Here is a 27,144-nt window from a genome sequence, read left to right on the forward strand (position 1 = left end):
TACTAACATCTTGTAGAGTAAGGGCCAGTTGGTTAATAGGATATTCCTGTTTGTGTGATTGTTTCTTCATGATTAAATTTGGCTTATACATATTTGACAGTAGTACTCTGTGAGCAATGTTGTATTTTTCTCAGTATCAAGAGGCACATGTCACTTTTTCCTTCTTGGTGATAATAACTTTGATCAATTACTTCACTATAAAGTTACAAGTAATCTGTGGAGAGATACCTTGAGACTGGGTAAATTTACTGGTCCTTGTCAAACTTTCACCCCTTGATTTTGGTATTTATTAATGACTCTTACCTGACATAACTGATGGTTACAAAATGGTGATTTTTCTCATCTATTTTTAAATTCTATATGGTGTAAAACATTTGAAAAACTTTGAATTAAAAGACAAAGAAGAATCACTTTTTAAAAATAAAAAAATAATGAAAAGTGTAGAAAAATTTTGTTATAAACTTTATTCTACTACAGACACATACAACAGTTTGGCAAAATATTTCAAAAGTGTTGTCATCTTTCTTAGAATGAAAGAAGTATAATAAATCATCCCCCCAAACTGATAGCTGATGAAACACAAAATTTCAAACTTTGATATATCTAAGGCAAAGTCAAAATGACAAAGTTAGGAAAATGTTATCACAAATGACAGAAAATCTTTCTATTATCATAAAACTTATGTAATTTTATGAGAAAATACTGGTGTGCCAATGGAAATGTGGAAAATGCCAAAAAATGGAACCAAGTAGTTAATAAGTAGTATCAAAAAATGTTCAACCTTACTAGTCAAAGAAATGCAAATTAATAGTTTTTTTCTTAATGGATTCAACTTACTGCTAATGCGAGAACAATGAGACAGGCAATTTCATAGATAGCTGGTAGGAGTAAAAATTATGCATACCTTATAGGAATGCTTTATGACATATATCATATGTTTTGATGCTGTTCAGAACATCAGACATCAAAACATTCTAGAAATCTATTCAAAAGAACTGTTAAGAAATGTTGACCAATATTTATGTCCAGTGATGGTCATTGCAGCATTGTTTATATTACTGTACATGGTGTAGAACTGTAATAATTAGGGGAAATGACTATTTACTTTCCACAGGTGGAATATTATGACTTATTAAAAATGTTTACCATAAAGGGTTTCTAATGCTTATGATGTAGTATTAAGTGGTGGAGAAAAGGATCATATAATGATATAAATTTTTGATATGAAAAAGTGATAGCATATATACCATAATACTTGTCTTTGGAGGTATGATAGAATAATAAATGTGTTTCTTTATGCTTTTATGAATTACTTGTTTTTGTTGGTATGTAAATATTATTTTTCTAATAAAAAACAAAAAAGTTACTTCTGCCATTGTCTCATAGAAAACTAAAATAAGGTAAAAATCAGATTGTCTATATTTTCTACTGTTTTCTGTTTATTCAAATAGTGACCACACATAGTTTCCATTAAGCAAAATAAGAATCCCTACTTTTGTCATATAAGAATAGAGAACTTGCTCTATTTACCAACATGCAAAACACTTTTTTAGTTTAATGTACATTTAACCCACATTTTGGAATTATACATAGAATACTCAGAATATATAATGATAACTGTTTAAGTAACTATTGACAATAAGTAGTTTAAAGTTAGTGATTAGTTAAGAGACAAGAAAAATAAGTCATAATAGTAAACCAGTGGATGATACTGTTTAGCCATGTGCTCTTTATCTGAAAATGGGCCAGGTACAATGTTTTCACCTGCATACATAAAATATCTTTTATGAGTATATAAATAAGAAAATGAAGCAAGAAAGTACTTGGTAAAATGTAAAGTACTAAACAAGTCTAAATGTTTTGTTTCAATGATGTTGTAATTTATTATCCTTAACTATGTTTATCTTATTCTTTAATAGATTACTCTGAAGAACTGTAGCACACCTTTATTAAGAGCTTATTATGGTTCCTTGGAAGATAAGAGGTCTTTGTCATTCAACTGTTCATAAAATAGCAGATTATTCCTTTCTTCCTGATCTTTACTGATTTTAAGAACTCTATTTGTATTCTGTAGGACAATTACTTAAGTGTTGGTTAACAAAAACTTTATTTATTAAAAATTTATTTATATATTACATTTTATAAATAAAGATAGGGTAACAGCATAATTTTTGTTAGTGGACAATTAGAATAGCATTAAAAATTGGAATCATGCAAAATTTTGATATTTCTTTTTTAAGCTATTCTCCGTGGAAAAACTTGCAAATCTAAAAATATATTAGTCTCTTATGTTAAATCATAAGGACCTAATTAACAAAAATAGTCTGTATGAATACTGAGTAATATCTAATTACAGTTTAATTTTAGTATTGTCTTTAGCAGTGGCACCTTGTTTCTTGACCAAAAAGACTCATGATACTTAAAAACGGTTATTTTATTGATTCAAGATTCTCACCTTGTGTGAGGTCACAAAATGAGGTCAATAATATAACTGAATTATTACAGATAGATATAGAACAGAATAAAATAAAAGGTTAGGAAAATAGGTATTATCAGACTTATAGTTTGCAGGATCACTATAGTAAGTTGTTATACTGTCTCACAATATGTTTGGTCTCTCTTGCCCCAGCTGAGGGCAAGGACCCTATGTTATTTGTTTGACTCCCTGCACCTAACACAATGCTCATGGTATAAGTAAATGTTAAATGAGCCAACGAGCATGAAACCAGAATTTTATAATAGTGATTCAGGGATATATTTTTATATTCACACACACAATTAGTTTGTATAGTTTGGGAGATCTACTAGCCACTGTAGGATTATCCTTGGTGATGTCATTTTTTTAGGGAAGTACTTAGGACTGACAAAATAGTTTAAAATTGGTGTAGTCAGAGTCCTAACTTATATAGTTTCATATCTATATTATTTAACTATTTATTTGCAAAATGATTTTCAACAATAATTTTAAGAATATATGGTATTTGCTATCATTAACATATTCAAATTGCAAATTAAAATAACTGACTAATTTCATTTTCAGGTTTGGAATCATACTTGACAAGATTAAAACAGTAATTAATGATGATGCAAGATACATGAAGGGATGCCTGAACATGAGGACTCAGAAGTGCTATGCAGTGAGGTCTAACATAAATGAATTTCTTGACATAGCCAGAAGAACATATACAGAGATTGTAGATGACATAGCAGGTAGTTTAAGTACTTGAGCATATGTTTTCTGATTTTTAGAAATAAAGCTAACTGTTTTAGGACATGCTTTTTTTTTTGCTGATGATATTAACCAGGCATAGTTTAATTTTATTTTTTGTTACCATAACAACAGATAAGATTAAAATGTATTATCGTCTAAGGAGCCTTTAAAAAAAAATAAAGATCTCAAAATGTTAAAATGTATCACTTCTTTTCTCCAAAGTTAAATATAGAGTGTCTTCAAATTTAAATATAGGGTTACATGAAAGCTTGGAGAGTAGTTTTTACCTTAGTACAATGTTGCATATAAATTACGTGAAAAATACTGTCTATCAGTGCTAATGAGTTTCAGTGGAGGAAGAGATATTTTTGTCTGGGACAGGCAGTATTTGCAAGCCAGTACAGTAATTCATTTAATGAGTTTATTAATCTCCTAGTAAATATAGTAAAAAATCCTAGTAAAATCTCTTAGTAAAAAATCTCCTAGGTACTGGGAATACATAGTGAACAGAACAAATTCCCTGTCCTCATAAAGCTATAATAATAGTAGAGACAGGTAATAAACACACAAACATATTTATGTATATATATGTGTGTGTCCATATTGCTATATAAAGTATATTAATTATATATAGTGCATAATTTCACATAGATATAAGGTAAATGAAGAAAAAATAGAGGGATCAGAGAATGACTGGGTGTGGAGGCATACAAGATGGGAAGGTTTTTAGTACATAAAATAGCCTAAAAAGGAATTCCACCCCCTCTTTCTTTTTTTGTACTTTAGTTTAGTACAAACTAAAGCACAATGGCCTGAAGAAACCTTAGAGGATGAGTGAGCAAATTTGTTAGGATGGAATAAGGCATTCCCTTACAGAACTAGTAAGAGATAATATGGTCAGAAATGTAGTCTGGGGATCAGAATTTAGTTTTTGAAGGTCAGTTTGGAGGTTTTTCCCAAGGAGAATGTAGAGGCAGTGAGATATTTTTGCTCTGTGGAGTGAAATTGATCAGGAAGATGTGTTGAATGAGTTTGAATGGAGCAACGGAAAGAGGAACTATTTTAAGCTACCACAAGTTAACACAGCAGGTGTATATGAGGAAAGAGAAATATGAAGGTTAAAGGAAGAATTGATAAGAGTTAATCATTGAGTAGATATGGCCATGGTAAAGTAAAGAGAGATGTAGCCACTGGTTTTAATTGAAATGATTAGCCTGAGAATGGTGATACTACTGAGAAAAACAAGAAAATTCTTGGACGAACCATTTTGAGGAATAAAACTCAGTTTTTTCAAGTAATATTCAAATAGTTAATGGTCATCATGTTAAAAATATAAATTTAGAAATTTAAAACTCTGTAGTGAGTGTGCAATTGATAGGAAGATTTGGACGTTTTAGGAATTTTATGTGATGAAACACCGATTTCCTTTTTGGAATATTTTGCCTTGTAAAGTATGCTTTTTAGAGGGAATTTCTTATTGTGAATTAATTATTGCAATAATTTATATAACTTTCTTCCTTTTATTTTCTTTCTAGCTTTATTGAGATAATTTATATACAGCACTGTATAAGTTTACAGTATACATAATAATTTGATTTATATACCTCATGAAATGATTATCACAATAAGTTTAATGAACATCTACGCTAATATGGATGTAAAATTAAATAATAAAATAATATTTTTTCCTGTGATAAGAACTCTTAGAAATTACTTTGTTAACAACTTACATATATAACGTGTGTGCATGGCTGTGTGCGTCCATGTGCTCAGTTGCTTAGTGGTGTCCTCTTAGTGAACTGTAGGCAGCCATGTACAGCAGTGTTAATTATGCTTATCATGTTGTTCATTGCATCTTTAGTACTTACTTATAACTAGAATTTGTGCTTTTTGACTGCCTTTGTCTAATCCCCTTTCCCCTTACCCCTGCCTCTGGTAACCTCAAATCTGATCTCTTTTTTTCTGAGTTTTTTTTTTTTTTTTAAGAATAATTGTCTTACAACATTATGTTAGTTCCTATTACACAAAATAGTGATTCACTATTTCTATACATTTCAAAATGATCGCCATGTCTAGTTATGATCTGTCACCATACAAAAATATTACATAGTTATTGACTGTATTACCCACAGTGTACACATTTCATACTTGTGTGGCACCTGGAAATTTATACCTTTTAATTTCCCTCATTATTTCTTTCCCCTCCTTCCCTCTAACAACTACCTGATTGTTCTTTGTAGCTATGACTATGTTTCTGTTCAGTTATGTTTATTCATTTGTTTTGTTTTCTAGATTCCACATATAAGTGAAATCATACAATATTTGTCTTTCTTTGTGTGGCTTATTTCACTTATCCATGTTATCACAAATGACAAGATTTCATTTTTTTATGGCTGATGTTAGCCAGGTGATAGCATAATACACACACACACACACACACACACACACACACACACAGGCTTCCCTGGGTGGTTCAGTGTTAAAGAACCTCCTGCCCAATACAGGAGATGAGGGTTTCATCCCTGGGAAGATCCCCTGGAGAAGGAAATGGCAACCTATTCCAGTACTGATTCCCTGTGAAATCCCTTGGACAGAGGAGGCTGGTGTGCTGTAGTCTGTGGGGTCACAAAAAAGTTGGACATGACTTACCTACTGAACAACGACAAATACACATACCCACACACCACTTCTTTATTCATCTATTGATGGGCAGTAAGGTTGCTTTCATATTTTGGCTATTGTAAACAATGCTGAAACAAACAAAGGGATGTGTATTTTTATTTAATACCTAGGAGTGGAATTGCTGGATCATATGGTTAGTTCTATCTTTGATTTTTAAAAATATTTGTTTTTATTGAAGTATAGTTGATTTACCTATTTTTAAGTTTTTGAGAACTCTCCACACTTTTCTGTAGCAGTTGCACCAATTTACATTTCCACCAACAGTGTACCAGGGTTTTGTTTTCTCCACATCTTCACCAACACTTGTTCTTTGTTGTCTGTTTTGGTAATAGTTATTCTATCGGTGTGAGGTGATATCTCATTGTGATTTTGATTTGCATTTTGGTGATGATTACTGATGTTGAGCATCTTTGCATGTGACTGTTGACCATCTGTATGTCTTCTCTGGAAAAATGTCTATTGAGATCTTCAGCCTGATTTTAAATGATTTTTTTTTTAATATTAAGTTCTATGAGTTCATTGTATATTTTGGATATTAACCCCTTATAAGATATATCATTGCAAATGTCTTCTCCCATTCAGTAGGCAGCCTTTTTGTTTTGTTAATGATTTTCTTCACTGTACAAAAGTTATTAGTTTGGTATAGTCCCATTTGTTTATTTGTGCTTTTATTTCTCTTGCATGAACAGACACATCCAAAAACGTATTACTAAGACTGATGTCAGAGCTTACTGCCTGTTTTCTTCTAGAAATTTTATAGTTTCCAGTTTTATATTTAAGTCTTTAATCCATTTTGAATTTATTTTTGCGCATGGTGTGAGAGTAGTCCAGTTTAATTCTTGTAGCTGTCTAGTTTTCCCACCACCGTTTATTGAAGATGCTGTGTTTTCACTATTGTATACTTTTGCTTCCTTTGTCATAGGTTAATTGCCTGTATTAGTGTGCATTCATTTCTGGGTTCTCTGTTCTTTTGATCTATGTGTCTGTTTTTGTGTTGGTACCATACTGTTTTGATTACTGGAACTTTGCAGTATAGTTTGAAATCAAGAAACATGATACTTCCAGCTTTGTTTTTCTTTTTCTAGATTGTTTTGGCTATTCAATGTCTTTTGTGTTTCCATACTAATTTTAGACTTATTCTGTGAAAAAGGCTAGTGATATTTTGATATGGATTGCAGTGAATCTAAACATTTTTTTCAGTACTATAGTCATTTTAGCAATATTAATTCTTCCAATCAGTGAACATGATATATCTTTCTATCCATGTTGTCTTCAGTTTCTTTCATCTGTGTCTTATAGCTTTCTAAGTACAAATTAACAGATTTATGTATATTAATTTTGTATCCTGCAGTTTATTGAATTCATTGGTGAGTTCTAATTTAACTTATGAATGTTTCTTTGATAGAGTCTTTAGGGTTTTCTGTGTATAATATCACACAAGTGAAACGAATATTAAGTAAACTCCAATATTCCTAACATAGAGGTTATACTGGGGGAAAACCACTAGACCATTCAGGTATGACCTAAATCAAATCCCTTATGATTATACAGTGGAAGTGAGAAATAGATTTAAGGGACTAGATCTGATAGATAGAGTGCCTGATGAATTATGGACGGAGGTTTGTGACATTGTACACGAGACAGGGATCAAGACCATCCCCATGGAAAAGAAATGCAAAAAAGCAAAATGGCTGTCTGGGGAGACCTTACAAATAGCTGTGAAAAGAAGAAAAGCAAAAAGCAAAGGAGAAAAGGGAAGATATAAGCATCTGAATGCAGAGTTCCAAAGAATAGCAAGAAGAGATTAGAAAGCCTTCCTCAGCGATCAATGCAAAGAAATAGAGGAAAAGAACAGAATGGGAAAGACTAGAGATATCATCAAGAAAGTTAGAGATACCAAGGGAACATTTCATGCAAAGATGGGCTTGATAAAGGACAGAAATGGTCTGGACCTAACAGAAGCAGAAGATATTAAGAAGAGGTGGCAAGACTATACAGAACTGTACAAAAAAGATCTTCACGACAAAGATAATCATGATGATCACTCATCTAGAGCCAGACATCCTGGAATGTGAAGTCAAGTGGGCCTTAGAAAGCATCACTAGGAACAAAGCTAATGGAGGTGGTGGAATTCCAGTGGAGCTAGTCCAAATCCTGAAAGATGATACTGTGAAAGTGCTGCACTCAATATGCCAGCAAATTTGGAAAACTCAGCAGTGGCCACAGGACTGAAAAAGGTCAGTTTTCATTCCAATCCCAAAGAACGGCAATGACAAAGAATGCTCAGACTACTACACAATTGCACTCATCTCACATTTCACTCCAGTACTCTTGCCTGGAAACTCCCATGGATGGAGAAGGCTGGTGGGCTGCAGTCCATCGGGTCACTGAGGGTTGGACATGACTGAGCGACTTCACTTTCACTTTTCACTTTCATGCATTGGAGAAGGAAATGGCAACCCACTCCAGTGTTCTTACCTAAAAAATCCCAGGGATGGGGGAGCCTGATGGGCTGCCATCTCTGGGGTTGCACAGAGTCGGACATGACTGCAGTGACAGCAGCAGCAGCAGCAGCACATGATAGTAAAGTAATGCTCAAAATTCTCCAAGCCAGGCTTCAGCAATACATGAACCGTGCATTTCCAGATGTTCAGGCTGGTTTTCAAAAAGGCAGAGGAACCAGAGATCAAATTGCCAACATCCGCTGGATCATGGAAAAAGTAAGAGAGTTCCAGAAAAGCATCTATTTCTACTTTATTGACTATGCCAAAGCCTTTGACTCTGTGGATCACAATAAACCGGAAAATTCTGAAAGAGATGGGAAAACCAGACCACCTGACCTGCCTCTTGAGAAACCTATATGCAGGTCAGGAAGCAACAGTTAGAACTGGATATGGAACAACAGACTGATTCCAAATAGGAAAAGCAGTACGTCAAGGCTGTATATTCTTACCCTACTTATTTAACTTCTATGCAGAGTACATCATGAGAAATGCTGGGCTGGAAGAAGCACAAGCTGGAATCAAGATTGCTGGGAGAAATATCAATCACCTCAGATTTGCAGATGACACCACCCTTATGGCAGAAAGTGAAGAGGAACTAAAAAGCCTCTTGATGAAAGTGAAAGAGGAGAATGAAAAAGTTGGCCTAAAGCTCAACATTCAGAAAACAAAGATCATGGCATCTGGTCCCATCACTTCATGGGAAATAGATGGAGAAACAGTAGAAACAGTGTCAGACTTTATTTTTGGGGGCTCCAAAATCACTGCAGATGGTGATTGCAGCCATGAAATTAAAAGACGCTTACTCCTTGGAAGGAAAGTTATGACCAACCTAGATAGCATATTGAAAAGCAGAGACATTACTTTGCCAACAAAGGTCCATCTAGTCGAGGCTATGGTTTTTCCTGTGGTCATGTGTGGATGTGAGAGTTGGACTGTAAAGAAAGCTGAGCGCTGAAGAATTGATGCTTTTGAACTGTGGTGTTGGACAAGACTCTTGAGAGTCCCTTGGAGTGCAAGGAGATCCAACCAGTCCATTCTAAAGAAGGTCAGCCCTGGGATTTCTTTGGAAGGAATGATGCTAAAAGTGAAACTGCAGTACTTTGGCCACCTCATGCGAAGAGTTGACTCATTGGAAAAGCCTCTGATGCTGGGGGGGATTGGTGGCAGGAAGTGAAGGGGACGACAGAGGATGAGATGGCTAGATGGCATCACCTACTCAATGGATGTGAGTGTGAGTGTGAGTGAACTCCGGGAGTTGGTGATGGACAGGGAGGCCTGGCGTGCTGCAATTCATGGGGTCAAACACGACTGAGAGACTGAACTGAACTGAACTCTAGTTTTGGTTTTATTATTTTGGTTTTTGCAGTTTCTTTACTTTCAAAATATTTCTCTGAATGACCACCTTTTTACTGTAGTGTTTTTTTCTTAAAAGAATACTTAACCACATATTTTAGATGTCAAAAATTGTTAGAGTTTAAAAGTATAACAAAGGAAACCTCATGCCCTATTGGTGGGAATGTAAATTGTTGCAGCCATTATGAAAAACAGTATAGAGTTTCCTTGAAAAAACTGAAAATAGAACTACTGTATGATCCAGCAATCATACTTCTGGGTATATATCCTGGAAAAACAAAAACTCTAATTTGGAAAGATATATGCACTCCAGTGTTCCTAACAGCATGTTCCTAACAGACATGGTACAAACACAAGTGCCCATCTAGCTTAAGCAAATGTGGTATATATACGATAGAATATAATTAAGCCATAAAAAAGAACAATATTGACAGTTGCAGCAACATGGATGGACCTAGAGAATATTAGCCTTAGTGAAATAAGTCAGACAAAGGCAAATACTATATATCGCATTTATGTGACATCTAAAAACCAATACAAATTAATCTATATGCAAAATGGGAGCAGACTCACAAACAGAAAACAGATTCATAGTTACCAAAAAGGAGAGGGAAGGAGAGAGGGACAAATTAGGACTGTGGGATTAACAGATTCAAACTACTATACATAAAATAGATAAGTGGTAAGAATTTACTATATAACAGAGAAGTATATTCAGTCTGTAATAGCTTATAGTGGAATATAATCTGCAAAAAACGCTACCGAATCACTATGTTGTACATATGAAACTAATGCAGTATTTAAACCAACTGTGTGTGTGTGTGTGTGTGTGTGTGTGTGTGAGTGTGCGTGTGCGTGCACACTCTCTGTTGCCCAGTCGTGTCTGACTGCATCCCCATGGACTGTAGCCTGCCAAGCTCCTCTGTCCATGGGATTTCCCAGGCAAGAATACTGGACTGGGTTGTCATTTTCATATTTCGGTTAAAAGAAAAGAGTAATAAGAGCTTCCTACTTGTATATAAATAAAGAAAAGTTAGTGACTTTTTTAAACATGAAGAGTGATTTACTCACAACGTTTTTTTTTTCGTTTTTGTTTTTCTTGTTTCTGGCCACTAGGAATGATAACACAGCTTGCGGAAAAATATAGTCTTCCTTTAAGGACAAGTTTTAGCTCTGCTCGAGGATTTTTCATTCAGATGACTACAGATTGTACAGTCCTACCCAATGATCAACTTCCTTCTGAGTTTATTAAGGTTCATTTTAGAATTCTGGTTAGGAAATTATTGTTTCTGATTTTACAGAATTGCACTTACGTATTTTCAGGCACTTATTGAGTATTACATGATAGGTTTCTGAATGTTCTGTATATTACTTCTCTTACTTCTACCCACCCACCTAACAACTTTACTAATCTAAGAGTGATTGAGAAGAGCTTTTAAGAGAAATACCAAACACAGTGTTTCCCACAATTCTAGGAGCTTGATAAGGGTAGTAAAGGAAAATGAAGACAGAAAATCCAAAAGGAATTTTTGATCAAAGAAGTTTGAAAAGTACTGTACCATTTCCTGTTTTAGGTTATTCTCAGTGCACATCTACCTATTAAAGCTTTAAAAGTCCTAAAATAAAGAAATTTGCTTAATTTTTAAATATCAGTATTGCCAAATCTTTGGACCAGGGGAGTATTTTTTTATATATACGTTATTTCCTCCCCAGGATACTGATTTGGGAAAGTCTAACCCACTTTAATCTTTCTCTACCTGCAGGGAGTACCTTATGACAAAAACAAACCTTTCAGGTCTTTAAAATATATACTATATTATCCAGTAATAAGGGATGGATGAAGTAAAAAAATGGGTCAAGAATTAGTACTGGGGTTAAAGACTGAGTGAAGTTTGGTTATGAGGCAAGGGCTAAGACAGGGGTCACAGATGTAGTGAAGGTTCCTATCTACCATACATATTACTACTTGGGAATGAGGTGTAATATTTTTGTTAACATTTCTACATGGCTACTTTAAGAGCTGTAAAAATAGTCATGTCAGACAGACTAGGTTAAAATATTGTGCTTTAACTTGAGAAGTGATCTTTTCTCTTCTACAAACATTATTTGGGACTTTTTTGATGATACAATTATCTCAAGAATGAAAGTGATTAACCTAAGTACCTATAATTCTGTTGTTTAAAATCTGTATGTTTTGCTTCATAAGAGTATGTATCTTGACATTTTTTTAATCTCCTAGCAGATTTCTAAAGTGAAAAATTCTTATAGCTTTACATCAGCAGATTTAATTAAAATGAATGAAAGATGCCAAGAGTCTTTGAGAGAAATCTATCACATGACTTATATGTAAGAGCATTTGAAATGTTTGAATACTGATTTAAATTGATTTGAGATACTACGATACATTTCATTAACTGACTTTTTTTCTGGTTGCAGAAAATTGTAGTTATGAATGTTAACAAGGAAAGACCATTTCCTAGAAAAACAGTTAAAACTTTAAAGTCTGTCATTGTGATTGAGATCACTGAGCCTCACAGAACATTCAGGGCAAATCTAATTAAAACTGCCCCTCCCCCAAAATAAATCCATTATACTGGGTTATAGAAAAAGCCTGATACCCAGCCAAATATCCACATTTCATCAGTACTTCAGTCATCCTTTTAATACAGTTTTAAGAAATGTCATAATGACTTGAGCTTGAAATATCTCTAGTACCACTGATACTTCTGTAGTGTGTATTCCATCATGATATAGAAGTTGGCACATCTGGGCTTATTTGGGACTTCATTCAGTTTATTTTTCTTTACCATGTAAGCTCTCAAGTTCTCATGACTTAGTACATATATAACAACATTATAATAGTGCCAGTATTTTATTGTTCATAAAACAGTAGCAATGTGTCTAGAAATAAGAACTAGGAAATTCAGAATTGCTGAGCTGAGACAATGAAGATAAATGTTAGATTTTCAGAACAATTTCAGAGCATAAATCAAAAAGATGATAAGATATAGTAAGATATAGCAGAACATATTTTCCCATGTAAGAGAAAAACTTTTATATTATGTCACAATATGGTAACTACCACATAAATAAGCATAAATAATTATGTAATAATTAGTTAGGGTTGTATATGAGAGAGAGAAAGAGGGAGAGAGGATGGGTGAGAGAGAAAATACATAATAGCTTTTGTGTTAAATTTAACATTGCAAAAGCAAAATTATTAATAGATGGGATCTACTGATTGAAGTATAGTGAGGGTTTCATTTGACCTATAGAAAATATTTCTAATACTAAAAATTTATTCTATTAATAGTTAAGAAAAGCAGTCATTAAAAAAACTTGGTCTTAACACACCAGAAGATGGATTCTCTGCTGCTAAATAACTGACCTTGATTATGAGCTTCAGTTTCCTCATCTCTCAAATACGACAGTAGAACAACAGACTTTATCTAGTGTACAACTCAACTGTCAATGTTATTTTACCTCAGACAATGAATTTTATATTGTTTTATAATTATGTTCTATGCCCCTTTTTTAAAAGCACTATTTCTCTTATCAAACATGTACTTTCAGGATTGTGTGCAAACTGCTTAGTGAGATTTATGAGCATATTCATTGCTTATATAAACTGTCTGACACTGTGTCAATGCTGGATATGCTACTGTCATTTGCTCATGCCTGTACTCTTTCTGACTATGGTAAGTTATTTTCTTTGGAATAAATAGGTTGCATACTGAAATTTGTATTCCATTCAAGCAATTTTATGTAGCAATTATGAATGTTTTATATTTTTTTCCCTGATGTATAGTCTCTTACCTATGGTCCTAGACTAAGACTCAAAATATAGAAAGTGAAATTACCCTTAAAATTTCTTTTAGAAGTCAAAAGATTATTTACTGAGAAATTAGAAAAAAATACTGCAAGAAACTTTAAAGTCTTTCCTAAAATAAGAAAGACTATAGAGCTGTCTCTTTGGTGAAAATAATGATGATCCAAATTCATAAATTTCAAGTCTGAGGAAGCAGTGTGATGCTAATACTAACAGACATGACAGAAATAAACTCCTAAAAGTGAGCAGATGTGAGCATCCCAAGATCAATTATATCACTTATTTTTGTGTCCCAAGTCTATACTACAGGTCTTGAATATAAATGTTAAGCAATTTTCTAATGTTAAATGAATACTTCAAGTTAGCCCCCATTGCTTGAAATTTCTTATCCAAACTATCAGTATGCAAATTTTCATAACTTGTATATGATAATTTGGTTGAGTAATTGTGGGCTTAATAACATTAAATTTTTAGTTAAAATTAATAGTAGTATTTCGAAAACATTCTGTTAATTAATCTTTATGATGGAAAATGTGTTTTACAAAGGTTTTTTCATTTTTGATATTTCTGTATTTCTTATGGACATATTAAATTTTTCAGTTGGTATTGTATAGGCCAAAACTTAATAGTTTTCTCAAATATTAAGATATTTGATGTTGTTCCATTTTGAGAGGGACTACCCTAAAACTCCAAACTTAAAAGAAGTGAATTTTTGGTATTAAAAATGATTTAAATATAGTAAAAGTTTTCTTATTTTACTAATCAACTTCACTATTATAATGAATACTTTCAAGTTTATCCATGTGTTTCCTTGAGAGACATGTAGCATTTTAATTTTTACTTGTCTCTCACCTTCTTTGTGCTTTCTTCATCTTCAGTTCAGTTCAGTCACTCAGTCGTGTCCGAGTCTTTGCAACCCCATGAATCGCAGCATTCCAGGCCTCCCTGTCCATCACCAACTCCTGGAGTTCACCCAAACTCATGTGCATCGAGTTGGTGATGCCATCCAGCCATCTCATCCTCTGTCATCCCCTTCTCCTCCTGCCCCCAATCCCTCCCAACATCAGAGTCTTTTCCAATGAGTCAGCTCTTCATATGAGGTGGCCGAAGTATTGGAGTTTTAGCCTCAGCATCAGTCCTTCCACTCAACACCCAGGACTGGTCTCATCTAGAATGGACTGGTTGGATCTCCTTACAGTCCAAGGGACTCTCAAGAGTCTTGTCCAACACCACAGTTCAAAAGCATCAATTCTTCAGCACTCAGCTTTCTTCACAGTCCAACTCTCACCGCCATACATGACCACTGGAAAACCATAGTCTTGACTAGATGGACCTTTGTTGGCAAAGTAATGTCTCTGCTTTTTAATGTGCTATCTAGGTTGGTCATAACTTTCCTTCCAAGGAGTAAGCATCTTTTAATTTCATGGCTGCAGTCACCATCTGCAGTGATTTTGGAGCCCAGAAAAATTGTCACTGTTTCCACTGTTTCCTCATCTATTTGCCATGAAGTGATGGGACCAGATGCCATGATCTTAGTTTTCTGAATGTTGAACTTTAAGCCAACTTTTTCACTCTTCTCTTACACTTTCATCAAAAGACTTTTTAGTTCCTCTTCGCTTTCTGCCATAAGGGTGGTATCATCTGCAAATCTGAGGTTATTGATATTTCTCCCGGCAATCTTGATTCCAGCTTGTGCTTCTTCCAGCCCAGTGTTTCTTATGATGTACTCTGCATATAAGTTAAATAAGGAGGATGACTTAGAAAACATCTATAGAAACCTGATCATTATTTCTTTCTACAAAATTAACAAAATCTTTTGTATCTGTTTTTTCTATCCTCTGAGAATACTTTTTAGACAAAATTTCTGTAAGTTTGGATGTAAAATTGTTTTTATTTGGTTTTGTCCTATTTTCAGACCTCATTTGAAAAGCTAAGTATGCCAAATTTGAAATAATGCTTAAGGCGAGGATTAAGTAAATGTGCAATTTTAGAGTCCTTGAAATTAATTGTTATTTTTAAATAGCTAGTTGATTTCTTTTAATTTACACAAATCTGAAAATGTTATGAACTCTTTTGGAGCCCTGAACAATGACAGGACCAAAATCATATTTTTTCTGGAAAAGAATTTAAGTTCTGATGTGATTAGACTATGCCAGTTATCATTTGGAAGGACTGAAGAAAAAATAATAATAACATTGTTCCAGATTGACTCTAGTAAAGTCACTAAAGTATAAACAGTATGTACACACCACAAAATCTTGTAAGTATAAATATATTAATCTTTCAAAACCATTTTATTTTTCTCTTTAGTTCGGCCAGAGTTTACTGATACTTTAGCAATCAAGCAGGGGTGGCATCCCATTCTTGAAAGAATATCTGTGGAAAAACCTGTCGCTAACAATACCTATATTACAGAAGGGAGTAATTTTTTTATCATAACTGGACCAAATATGAGTGGGAAATCCACATATTTGAAACAGATTGCTCTTTGTCAGATTATGGCCCAAATTGGTAAGTTACATGTTTACTTTATGGTTATCAGTTCTGCTCCCTCTTTAAAATATCTCATGCCCAGTTTTTTAGATCATATATATGTATATATATATGGACCATAACTTTTACAATTTGGTATTTATTAAGCTCTATCCAGATTGGATTATATTGTACTGAAAATCTTGTGGGATATAATAGAAATAGAAGCTTCTTTATTATAGTTATTAATGTGTATCAACTATTAGTAAATTGAATTGTATAATTATCTGAGATTCAAAAACTTTGTTGAAAGAGAAAGTGGTACAAGTAGCAGAAACTACTGCCTTTAATAACTCATATAAGATTTTTCCCAAAATTGTAACATTGGGCACAGAAACATTTCCCTTACTTAATTTAAGGTTTACCAATAACTTAGTTTTAACAACTGCTGTGTTACACTTATGTGTGCATACAGTTCAGTTCAGTCGTTCAGTTGTGTCCAACTCTTTGTGACTGTGTAAATGACTGTCAGTGTCCCAACATTGTTATGGATTTCTTGGCATCAAGACACAACTCACCTTTTATCTCTAAAAATTGGGTTCATGGAGATCGATGTTAATCGGAGACCAGATGACTGGTCAGTCTGGGATAATTTTGGTTCACCTCACCCTCTGGAATTGGCAATGTCTGGAGATATTTTTAGTTGTCACAACTGAGGGGAGTATAAAATCCAGTTCAGTTGCTCAGTTGTGTCCTACTCTTTGTGACCCCATGGACTGCAGCACTCCAGGCTTGCCTGTCCATCACCAACTCCCAGAGCTTGCTCAAACTCATGTCCGTCAAGTCAGTGATTCCATCCAACCATCTCATCCTCTGTCTTCCCCTTCTCCTGCTGTCCTCAATCTTTCCCAGCATCAGGGTCTTTTCTAATGAGTCAGTTTTTTGCATCAGATGGCCAAAGTATTGGACCTTCAGCTTTAGCATCAGTCCTTCCAACAAATACTCAGCACTGATTTCCTTTAGGATTGACTAGTTTGATCTCCTTGAAGACCAAGGGACTCTCAAAAATATTCTCCAACACCACAGTTCAAAAGCATCAATTTTTTGGTGTTCAGTTTTCGTTATGGTCCAACTCTCACATCCATACCTGACTACTGGAAAAACCATAGCTTTGACTATATGGACATTTGTCAGCAAAGTAATGTCTCTGCTTCAATATGTTTTCTAGGTTTGTCATAGCTTTTCTTCCGAAGAGCAATCTTGTTTTTTCATTCATGGCTACAGTCACCATCTGCAGTGATTTTAGAACCCCCCAAAATAGTATCTTACTGTTTCTATTGTTCCCCCATCTATTTGCCATGAATTAATGGGACCAGATGCCATAATCTTAGTTTTCTGAATGTTGAGTTTAAAGCCAGCTTTTTCCTTTTCCTTTTTCACCTTCATCATGAGGGTCTTTAGTTCCTCTTCGCCTTCTGCCATAAGGGTGGTGTCATCTGCATATCTGAGGTTGTTGATATTTCTCCCAGCAATCTTGATTCTGGCTTGTACTTAAGCCTGGCATTTCACATGATGTACTCTGCATATAAGTTAAATAAGCAGGGTGACAACATACAGCCTTGACATACTCCTTTCCCGATTTGGAATCAGTCCGTTGTTCCATGTCCAGTTCTAACTGTTTCTTCTTGACCTGCATACAGCTTTCTCAAGAGGCAGGTAAGGTGGTCTGGTATTCCTGTCTCTTTAAGAATTTTCCATTTTGTTGTGATCTGTGCAGTTAAAGGCTTTAGCATAGTTAGTGAAACAGAAGTAGATGTTAATGGAATTCTCTTCCTTTTCTATGATCCAGTGGATGTTGACAATTTGATCTCTGGTTACTCTACCTTTTCTAAATCCAGCTTGAACATCTGGAAGTTCTCAGTTCATTATTGTTGAAGCCTGGCTTGGGGAATTTTGAGATTCCTTTACTAGCGTGTGAGGAGAGTGCAGTTGTGTTGTAGTTTGATCATTCTTTGGCATTGCCTTTCTTAGGGACTGGGATGAAAACTGATCTTTTCCAATCCTGTGGCCACTCCTGAGTTTTCCAAATCTGTTGGCATATTGGGTGTAGCACTTTCACGGCCTCATCTTTTAGGATTTGAAATAGCTCAGCTGGAATTCTATCACCTCCACTAGGTTTGTCTGCAGTGATGCTTCCTAAGGCCTGCTTGACTTCACATTCCAGGTTGTCTGGCTCTAGGTGAGTTAGTGATCACACCATTGTGGTTATCTGGGTCATTAAGATCTTTTTTGTAGAATATCCAGGGTTGCTGCTAAATATTCTGCAATTCACAGGGGAACCATCTTCCTTTACCCCCCTCCCTGCCTCAGCCCACATACATGCTCAAGAAAGAATTATGCAACCCTTGATATGATTGAAAAACCTTGGTTTAATGTAATGGATTTTAAGGGAAATGCAGAATAGTAATATCGATCCTAGTGCAAATATCCCTTACTACTGAGAAAGAAAATCAGAAGTGAGTGAATGAATGAATAAAGAGTATGTATTTTATTAAATTTAAAAGGCTATCTTAGATAACTTCCGTTCCCTTATAAGAATACTGATTCATATCTGAGACAATAATCTTACTTCTGTTTGAATAGTTACGAGTTCTGGCCTTTAAAAAACAGGCGGTCTAATTTTTGTGTAGTTATAATTGTTAAAACATTCATTATACTGAATTAAAATTTGACTGTATAGAACTTCTACTCATTAGTCCTCATTCTTAACTTCTGTGCATTTCAGAACAATCTATTATATCCTAAGAACAGGCTGTCAGATATTTGAAGAAAATTACTATTACTCTACTTCTCTTGCCACGATCTTTGAATTCCTAAAAGTATGCAGTATCTTATAAAATCTGATTATAAAGGAAATAGTAGGACTCAAAAAGCATGGAAGTTGAGAATATAGGCTTTGGAGCTAGACCTAGTTTTTGTAGTTACTGGTTGTGTGATCTTAGGCAAATACTTAACTTCCTTAGTTTTTCTATCTGTAAATGAAAAATATAATAGTACCTATGTCTAAGAATTGTTGTAAAGATTAAACTACTCTATGTTCTACAAAGCGAAAAAAAACCCTAAGCCTCTGGACTCCTTGTAGCTCCTTAGGAATATCATGCTGTTTACACACACACACACACACACACACACACACACACACACACACACAATGCTATGGTCTTAAGGGAAGGGTATGAGAGAAAATAGAGAGAAGAGCATGTTCTAAAGCACAGAAGCAATAAACAGCATGACATTCCCAAGTAGCTACAAGGAGTTCAAAGGCTTAGTAGTTCTTTTGCTTTGTAAAATAAAGAGTGACTGTGAGAAGTGGCAGGCTTAAAGCTGGAGAGATGGGCAGAAGTCAAGTTGTGAAGGGCCTTAGGCATTTAATGGAGGAGAGAGAACCTTATCCAGATATCTATAGGGAGCTATAGATGTTTTAGCAAGAGAATGGCATAATTGGATTTGAGTTTTAGATAGATCACTTTGGCTATTGTAAGGTTAGAGAACAGCCAGATTAGATGCAAAGTACCAGCCAGCAGGCTTCTGTGATATGATGATAAGATATGTTAAGAGCCTTTTTAGTGGAGGTAAGAGAGAAGGGAAAATATGAACCATATGCACCATATACGCTATATTCTGTACTTGGTACTTTCACATTTATTTTTCCTATGTGATCATTTTGGCAATCCTGTGAGAATGTTGTATTTATTTGCTCTCTGAGATGTCATCATAATTGCTATTGTTATTATTATTATCTGCATTGATATTAATATTATCTGAACTTTTGCTTTCTCTTCCTGCTATTCTTTATTATGCAAAAGTAGATCCTATTTTTCACCCTTGTCTTTGTTTTAAATCCTGGAATAATCTGGCTTTGTTTCTTCACTCTCATTATTTCACATTTTGTCTATACAGAGTTCTGTATATTTGACACTTTTTTCATTTAACTATTTGTATATTTTTATCTTATGGTTTTAGAATGCTTTTTGTATCCTGTTTTGTATAGCGATAGATATAAATAATAAGATTAATCTGTTTTCAAGAGATGAATATTTTACGTTAGTTAGCCTGATATTTCTCACACAGAAACCGTCTTGTGAATAAAAATTCACCTTAATAAAAAATTTAATGTTTTGCATTCATTCTAATTGTAGATGGTTCTGTATTTTTCTAATAACAACTAGTTCTTAATATACCTTTCTATAATGATTTTATCAGCTTGAGCTTCATAAGCATTTCCTTCAGATTTTCATACTTTGAATATTCTCATCTGACTATACTATTTAACAATTTTTATCAAATTTATAACAAATCTTTCTTATGTACTCAAATATGTATTATCTTTTTTCCACTTCCAAATAACTTTGTACAATAGGTAGGGTAAGCATTTCCATTTTATATGTTAGGAAGATGAAGCTGGGAGAATTTAAGTTCTGTCCAAGGTTTTAAAATAAATGACAGAGCTGGGGCCATGCCGTCTAATTCCATATCTTGTGATCTTTCCACCACATTAATCCTTAGATAGGCTACTAAATAATCTGAGTTGGTAGAAAGTGCAGTGTTAGTAGTGCTTATATTTTATAAAAGCATCTCAGTTTACTTTGACTTATATTTTATAGGATCATATGTTCCAGCAGAATATTCTTCCTTTAGAATTGCTGAACAAATTTTTACAAGAATAAGTACTGATGACGATATCGAAACAAATTCATCAACATTTATGAAGGAAATGAAAGAGGTACCTGATTTCAACTTTCCTTATGTTAAAAACATATTGAATTATCCTACTAATGGTCAATTATAACATAAGAAAGTATTTTTATATTAAAGCTTGCAGATGTGTTTATACTCCTCTACAAGAGCCAGAGGGCAGTCAAAGACAGCTTCCTAATTTCTGTCTTATGTGGAAATAGAAGTAAATGATTTATTGAAAAATACAGCTTTAAAGAAAAAGCTAGTGTTATTAAATGATAAAAACATGCTTTCATGTTTTTATATGGAATATATAAAAGACTTCAGAAGGCAATGACCTGTTCAGAAACATTGTGCATAGTTAGGTTTGATTTTAAAATAAAAGATCACTGTGTTGAAAGGTTTTTTAAAGATCACCCTTTTTGTGCTCTTGTGGAATTTTCACTTCCTATGCCAAAGTATGTATCAGCACCTAGTTTTGATCTGAGCACATGTCAAGTAAACTTGAAGGGTTAAAGGAATTCAGTATAGCTTTTGGCCTATCTTTAGTAGGTATAGGTTATTGGATCATTGTACAGTTGACTGATTTTCTTTAGGTAGACAGGTAATAAAGGTATCATTTACTCACTGTATGTGATATTTATATAATTATTTAGTATGTATTGAATAATGATGGGGGAATATAGCAATAGACTAGGTGCTTGAGGCATATTTTTAAATGGTCCTAGCTCTCAAGCTTAGTCCCATGGAAAGGTAAAATGGCCATGATGGTTAACAGTTGTGTCATAACATAAATCTGTATCAGGCATGATTTAAATTTATTTTACTCAGAAATCAATGGACTTGGATGCTTTTTTCTAAACATTTCTTTTCATTTTTACTGGCTACAGAAATGTTAACTGAGAGATAGTTTAGAATGTTTATGAGGGCAATTGATTCATCATAGCTCAGTTGGTAAAGAATCTGCCTGCAATGTAGGAAACCCCAGTTGGATTCCTGGGTCAGGAAGATCCGCTGGAGAAGGGATAAGCTACCATTCCAGCACTCTTGGACTTCCCTGTAGCTCAGCTGGTAGAGAATATGCCTGCAATGCGGGAAACCTGGATTCTGTCTCTGGGTTGGGAAGATCCTCTTGAGAAGAGAAAGGCTACTCACTCCAGTGTTCTGGCCTGGAGAATTCCATGAGCTTTATAGTCCATGGGGTCGCAGTGTCAGACATGACTGAGCAATTTTCTCTTAAACAAGAAAATGACCATCTTTGTGCTTTATTTAAACATTTAATTCATTGCTTTATTTCGCTGTATCTGATTCATCAGTATTTTAGATAATGGTTATTTACTCTATGCATATGTCTATTTATATACATATCAGCTATTTGATTGGAATTATTAGTAATGAAATTTTTAGAAAGAAAAGCTATGTGTTAGTTTCTGCACAGTGAGTTTTCTCTGTCAAAATATATTTCAAATGAACTAATAAAGGAACTAGATTTTTCTTCATTTTTTGGTATAATAGTGACAGCTATTTGGTTACAATGAATAATTTAGGAATTATATTTTCAGATAGCATATATTCTACATAATGCTAATGACAAGTCACTCATATTAATTGATGAACTTGGCAGAGGTACTAATACAGAAGAAGGTATTGGCATTTGTTATGCTGTTTGTGAACATCTGCTGAGCTTAAAGGTATTCCTCTCTATTTATTTTAAATACACTAATTTTGAGTCCTTTAAAAAAATTTTTTATTGAAAGAAAAAATTTTTAAATTGTATAGTCTTTAAAATTATGTCAGTTCAGTTCAGTCACTCAGTTGTGTCCAACTCTTTGCGACTCCATGAATCACAGCACTCCAGGCCTCACTGTCCATCACAAACTCCCGGAGTTCACTCAAACTCATGTCCGTCGAGTCGGTGATGCCATCCAGCCATCTCATCCTCTGTCGTCCCCTTCTTCTCCCACCTTCAATCTTTCCCAGCATCAAGATCTTTTCAAATAAGTCAACTCTTCGCATGAGGTGGCCAAAGTATTGGAGTTTCAGCTTCAGCATCAGTCCCTCCAATGAACACCCAGGAATGATCTCCTTTAGGATGGACTGGTTGGATCTCTGCAGTCCAAAGGAGTCTTCTCCAACACCATAGTTCAAAAGCATAAATTCTTCAGTGCTCAGCTTTCTTCACAGTCCAATTCTCACATCCATACATGACCACTGGAAAAACCATAGCCTTGATTAGACGGACCTTTGTTGGCAAAGTAATATCTCTGCTTTTGAATATGCTATCTAGGTTGGTCATAACTTTCCTTCCAAGGAGTAAGTGTCTTTTAATTTCATGGCTGCAATCACCATCTGCAGTGATTTTGGAGCCCCCAAACAGAAAGTCAGCCACTGTTTCTGCTGTTTCCCATCTATTTCCCATGAAGTGATGGGACCAGATGCCATGATGTTAGTTTTCTGAATGTTGAGCTTTAAGCCAACTTTTTCACTCTCCTCTTTCACTTTCATCAAGAGGCTTTTTAGTTCCTCTTCACTTTCTGCCATAAGGGTGGTGTCATCTGCATATCTGAGGTTATTGATATTTCTACCAGCAATCTTGATTCCAGCTTATGCTTCTTCCAGCCCAGCGTTTCTCATGATGTACTCTGCATAAAAGTTAAATAAGCAGAGTGACAGTATACAGCCTTGATGTACTCCTTTTCCTATTTGGAAGCAGTCTGTTGTTCCATGTCCAGTTCTAACTGTTGCTTCCTGACCTGCATATAGGTTTCTCAGGAGGCAGGTCAGGTGGTCTGATATTCCCATCTCTTTCAGAATTGTCCACAATTTATTGTGATCCACACAGTTAAAGGCTTTGGCATAGTCAATAAAGCAGAAATAGATGTTTTTCTGGAATTCTCTTGCTTTTTCCATGATCCAGCGGATGTTGGCAATTTGATCTCTGGTTCCTCTGCCTTTTCGAAAACCATCTTGAACATCTGGAATTTTGTGTTTCACGTATTGCTGAATCCTGGCTTGGAGAATTTTGAGCATTACTTTACTAGCGTGTGAGATGAGTGCAATTGTGCAGCAGTTTGAGCATTCTTTGGCATTGCCTTTCTTTGGAATTGGAATGAAAACTGACCTTTTCCAGTCTGTGGCCACTGCTGAGTTTTCCAAATTTGCTGGCATATTGAGTGCAGTACTTTCACATCATCTTCTTTCAGGATTTGAAATAGCTCAACTGGAATTCCATCACCTCCACTAGTTTTGTTCGTAGTGGTGCTTTCTAAGGACCACTTGATTTCACGTTCCAGGATGTCTGGCTCTAGGTGAGTGATCACACCATCGTGATTATCTTGGTCATGAAGATCTTTTTTTGTACAGTTCTTCTGTGTATTCTTTAGAGTAGGCAGCAAAGTCAAGGTAATAAAGCCAGAGGGTCTGATTAAACAGCCCACAATGCTACTTTCCAAAGGGCTGTTGCAGTTTATAATGTTATTAGCAATGATGAGGGAACCAAATTTACTGTCTTACTAAAAAAAGATATTTTAGTATATATGATGATACCTCACAATTTCTTTAATTTGTGTGTATCTGATTAATAGTATGGGCCTCCCAGGTGGCACAGTGGTAAAGAATCCACCTGCCAATGCAAGAGACCCAAGAGATGTGGGTTTGATCCCTGGGTCGGGAAGATCCCCTGGAGTAGGAAAGGGCAACCCACACCAGTATTGTTGCTTGGAAAATTCCATAGACAGAGGAGCCTGGAGGGCTACAGTCCCTGGGGTCACAAAGAGTTGGACATGATTGAGCAACTGAGTATGGGGGCATAAAATTTGAGGACATAATAGTTATTATGAACATCGTCTCTAGCTTCTAGTTTACTGGGATATTTTCTTGGGACTAGCCTGGTTTTCTAGTGGTTAAGAATCTGACTGCCAGTGCAGGGAGCATGGGTTCGATCCCTGGTCTGGGGAGATTCCACATGCTGCAAGATGACTAAGCCCATGCACTGCACCTCCTGAGCGTATGCACACTAGAGCCCGTACTCCGAAACAAGAGCAGCCACTGCGATGAGAAGCCTATGCACAGCAACTAGAGAGTAGCCCCCACTCACCATAACTAGAGAAAGCCCACAGGCAGCAGTGAAGACCCAGCACAGCCAAAAATAAATTTCTAAGAAAAAGTTTTCTTGTTGCTTTACAAATTTTGCTTGTTTTATACCCCCTTTGATTTGTTTAATAGTTGAGATTTATTACATATTTTTCTGTCATATACAAAACCATTCCTCCCCTTGCTAACTCTTTCCATAACTGATAGTCATTTGCCAGTGAAATATTTTCTTTTTAATGTTTTACTATTTAATTTTTCCACTAATCATATATTTCATTTCTCACTGACATAATTAGTCATATCTGCTTCAGTAACTCTGAACACAGGACAGGAAGCCACTGTGCTGGTCTTAAGTCACTTGAACCATCTCCATCAAAATCACCTAAAGTGCTTAGGGAAACTGCAATTTCCTGGGGCACTAAATTACAGTTACTGATTGGGAATGTGAGGAGGATAAGCATCAATAATTTGCATCTTTAACAAGCTCCCCAGGGGATTACTAAACTTGAAGAATCATTGTACTAAGCAGTGTTCTCAACCTTTTTTTCCCCCGTATAAGTACCTAACCCTAACTTAATGCAAATATAAAAGTAAAAACCTATGCAGTTTCAAATACCTAAGATAATCCACTGATTTCACTTTCCCTAAACTACTTATATGGGAGGAATCTACTTTTAAAGTAAAAATTTTTTAAAGTGAGGGAAATGTTATGATTTTGTTTGTGGGTAACTTCTCTAATAAATGATTACCTCAGTTAATAGTTATATTTCTGGTAAACTTCATCCTTTCAGTATCTTCAGATTCTTTCTTTTAGGATTTTTGCATTTGTTCTCTTTTTCATAATGTAACATACATGTGTTTGTGTAAACATAATAAATGTTTCCCTCATTGAATATAAAATTTCAAAACATTTTAAGATGAATTGACCATATTAGCCTCAAAGTTTGCCAGTTTCATTATATTTCTGTGAAGCTACTTCATAAGTTAAAATAAATTTTATGTTTAAATAGTTAAAAATTTCTAGTGCATTTAAAAATATTGATATTTACTATATGTTCTAGGCATTTACACTGTTTGCTACACATTTCCTGGAACTGTGCCAAATAGACGGTCTATATCCTAACGTAGAAAACATGCATTTTGAAGTTCAACATGTAAAGAACACTTCAAGAAATAAAGAAGCAATCTTGTATACCTACAAACTTTCTAAGGGACTTACAGAAGAAAAAAATTATGGTATGCATATAGAAATTTTATATATATATATATACTATATATATGTGTGTGTATATAAATGTGTGTTTATGCTGAAATACCATATATTCTTAAAAGATAAACTTTCTTTCCTGTTTATTTGACTATCAGTCTAAGCAATTTTATCTTTCATTCTTTTGAATGTGTCTCTGCTCTAAGACTGTATTTTTTATGTCAAATTCACATTTTTATGTATTAAGCTTGTTTCAAAAACATATTAACAGTAACTATGTAGAATTATAATACATGGGAGCCCCAGAAGTATGTTTCTACACTTAGGAAAATGTAATTTAGTTATACTTGAAAGTTATATACTGAATTGGAAATTATATATTTCTTAGACACTCTTTTAGTAACAAGGTCCTTCCTCTGTTTTCTTTAAATTTGGAGAACTTGGTAATTAAATCTTAAGTCTTAAAATGGAATGTGTTACCAAGTTATGTGTGTTTATAGAATTGGTTAGATACTTTCTATCTAAATCATTATGATACATGTAAAGTTGACAGATTCAGGGAATTTTCAATTGACTTTTACCTTGTTGTTCAGTCGCTCAGTCATGTCTGACTCTTCATGACCTATGGACTGCAGCACACCTGGCTTCCCTGTCCTTCACCATCTCCTGGAGCTTGCTCAAACTCATGTCCACTGAGTTGGTGATGCCATCCAACCATCTCGTCCACTATCATCCGCTTCTCCTCCTGCCCTCAGTCTTTCCCAGCATCAGGGTCTTTTCTAGTGAGCTGGCTCTTCTCATCAGATGGCCAAATTATTGGAGCTTCAGCTTCAGCATTAGTCCTTCCAATGAATATTCAAGATGGATTTTATTTAGGATTGACCAGTTTGATATCGTTGCAGTCCAGGGGACTATCAGGAGTCTTCCAACGCCACAGTTCAAAAATATTAATTCTTCGGTGCTCAGCCTTCGTTATGGTCCAACTCTCACATCCATACATGACTACTGAAAAACCATAGCTTTGACTATACAGACCTTTGTTGGCAAAATAATGTTT

At 34.8% G+C, this 27,144-nt stretch overlaps 1 protein-coding gene across 1 annotated transcript in view; it reads left to right on the plus strand.

Annotated features, from left to right (window-relative positions):
• The window catches only part of MSH4 (mutS homolog 4), an 85,294-nt gene that overhangs the window by 45,561 nt on the left and 12,589 nt on the right, over nucleotides 1-27,144 (plus strand). The window contains exons 10-18 of the mRNA XM_004002088.5: nucleotides 1,920-1,984; nucleotides 3,041-3,210; nucleotides 10,867-11,003; nucleotides 11,993-12,096; nucleotides 13,324-13,448; nucleotides 15,890-16,090; nucleotides 20,716-20,834; nucleotides 22,351-22,479; nucleotides 25,942-26,116. Of these exons, the coding sequence (XP_004002137.2) occupies nucleotides 1,920-1,984; nucleotides 3,041-3,210; nucleotides 10,867-11,003; nucleotides 11,993-12,096; nucleotides 13,324-13,448; nucleotides 15,890-16,090; nucleotides 20,716-20,834; nucleotides 22,351-22,479; nucleotides 25,942-26,116 (1,225 nt within the window). The remainder of the gene's footprint in view (nucleotides 1-1,919; nucleotides 1,985-3,040; nucleotides 3,211-10,866; nucleotides 11,004-11,992; nucleotides 12,097-13,323; nucleotides 13,449-15,889; nucleotides 16,091-20,715; nucleotides 20,835-22,350; nucleotides 22,480-25,941; nucleotides 26,117-27,144) is intronic.

This window comes from Ovis aries, chromosome 1, assembly GCF_016772045.2.
Source record: "Ovis aries strain OAR_USU_Benz2616 breed Rambouillet chromosome 1, ARS-UI_Ramb_v3.0, whole genome shotgun sequence".
NCBI lineage: Eukaryota > Metazoa > Chordata > Mammalia > Artiodactyla > Bovidae > Ovis > Ovis aries.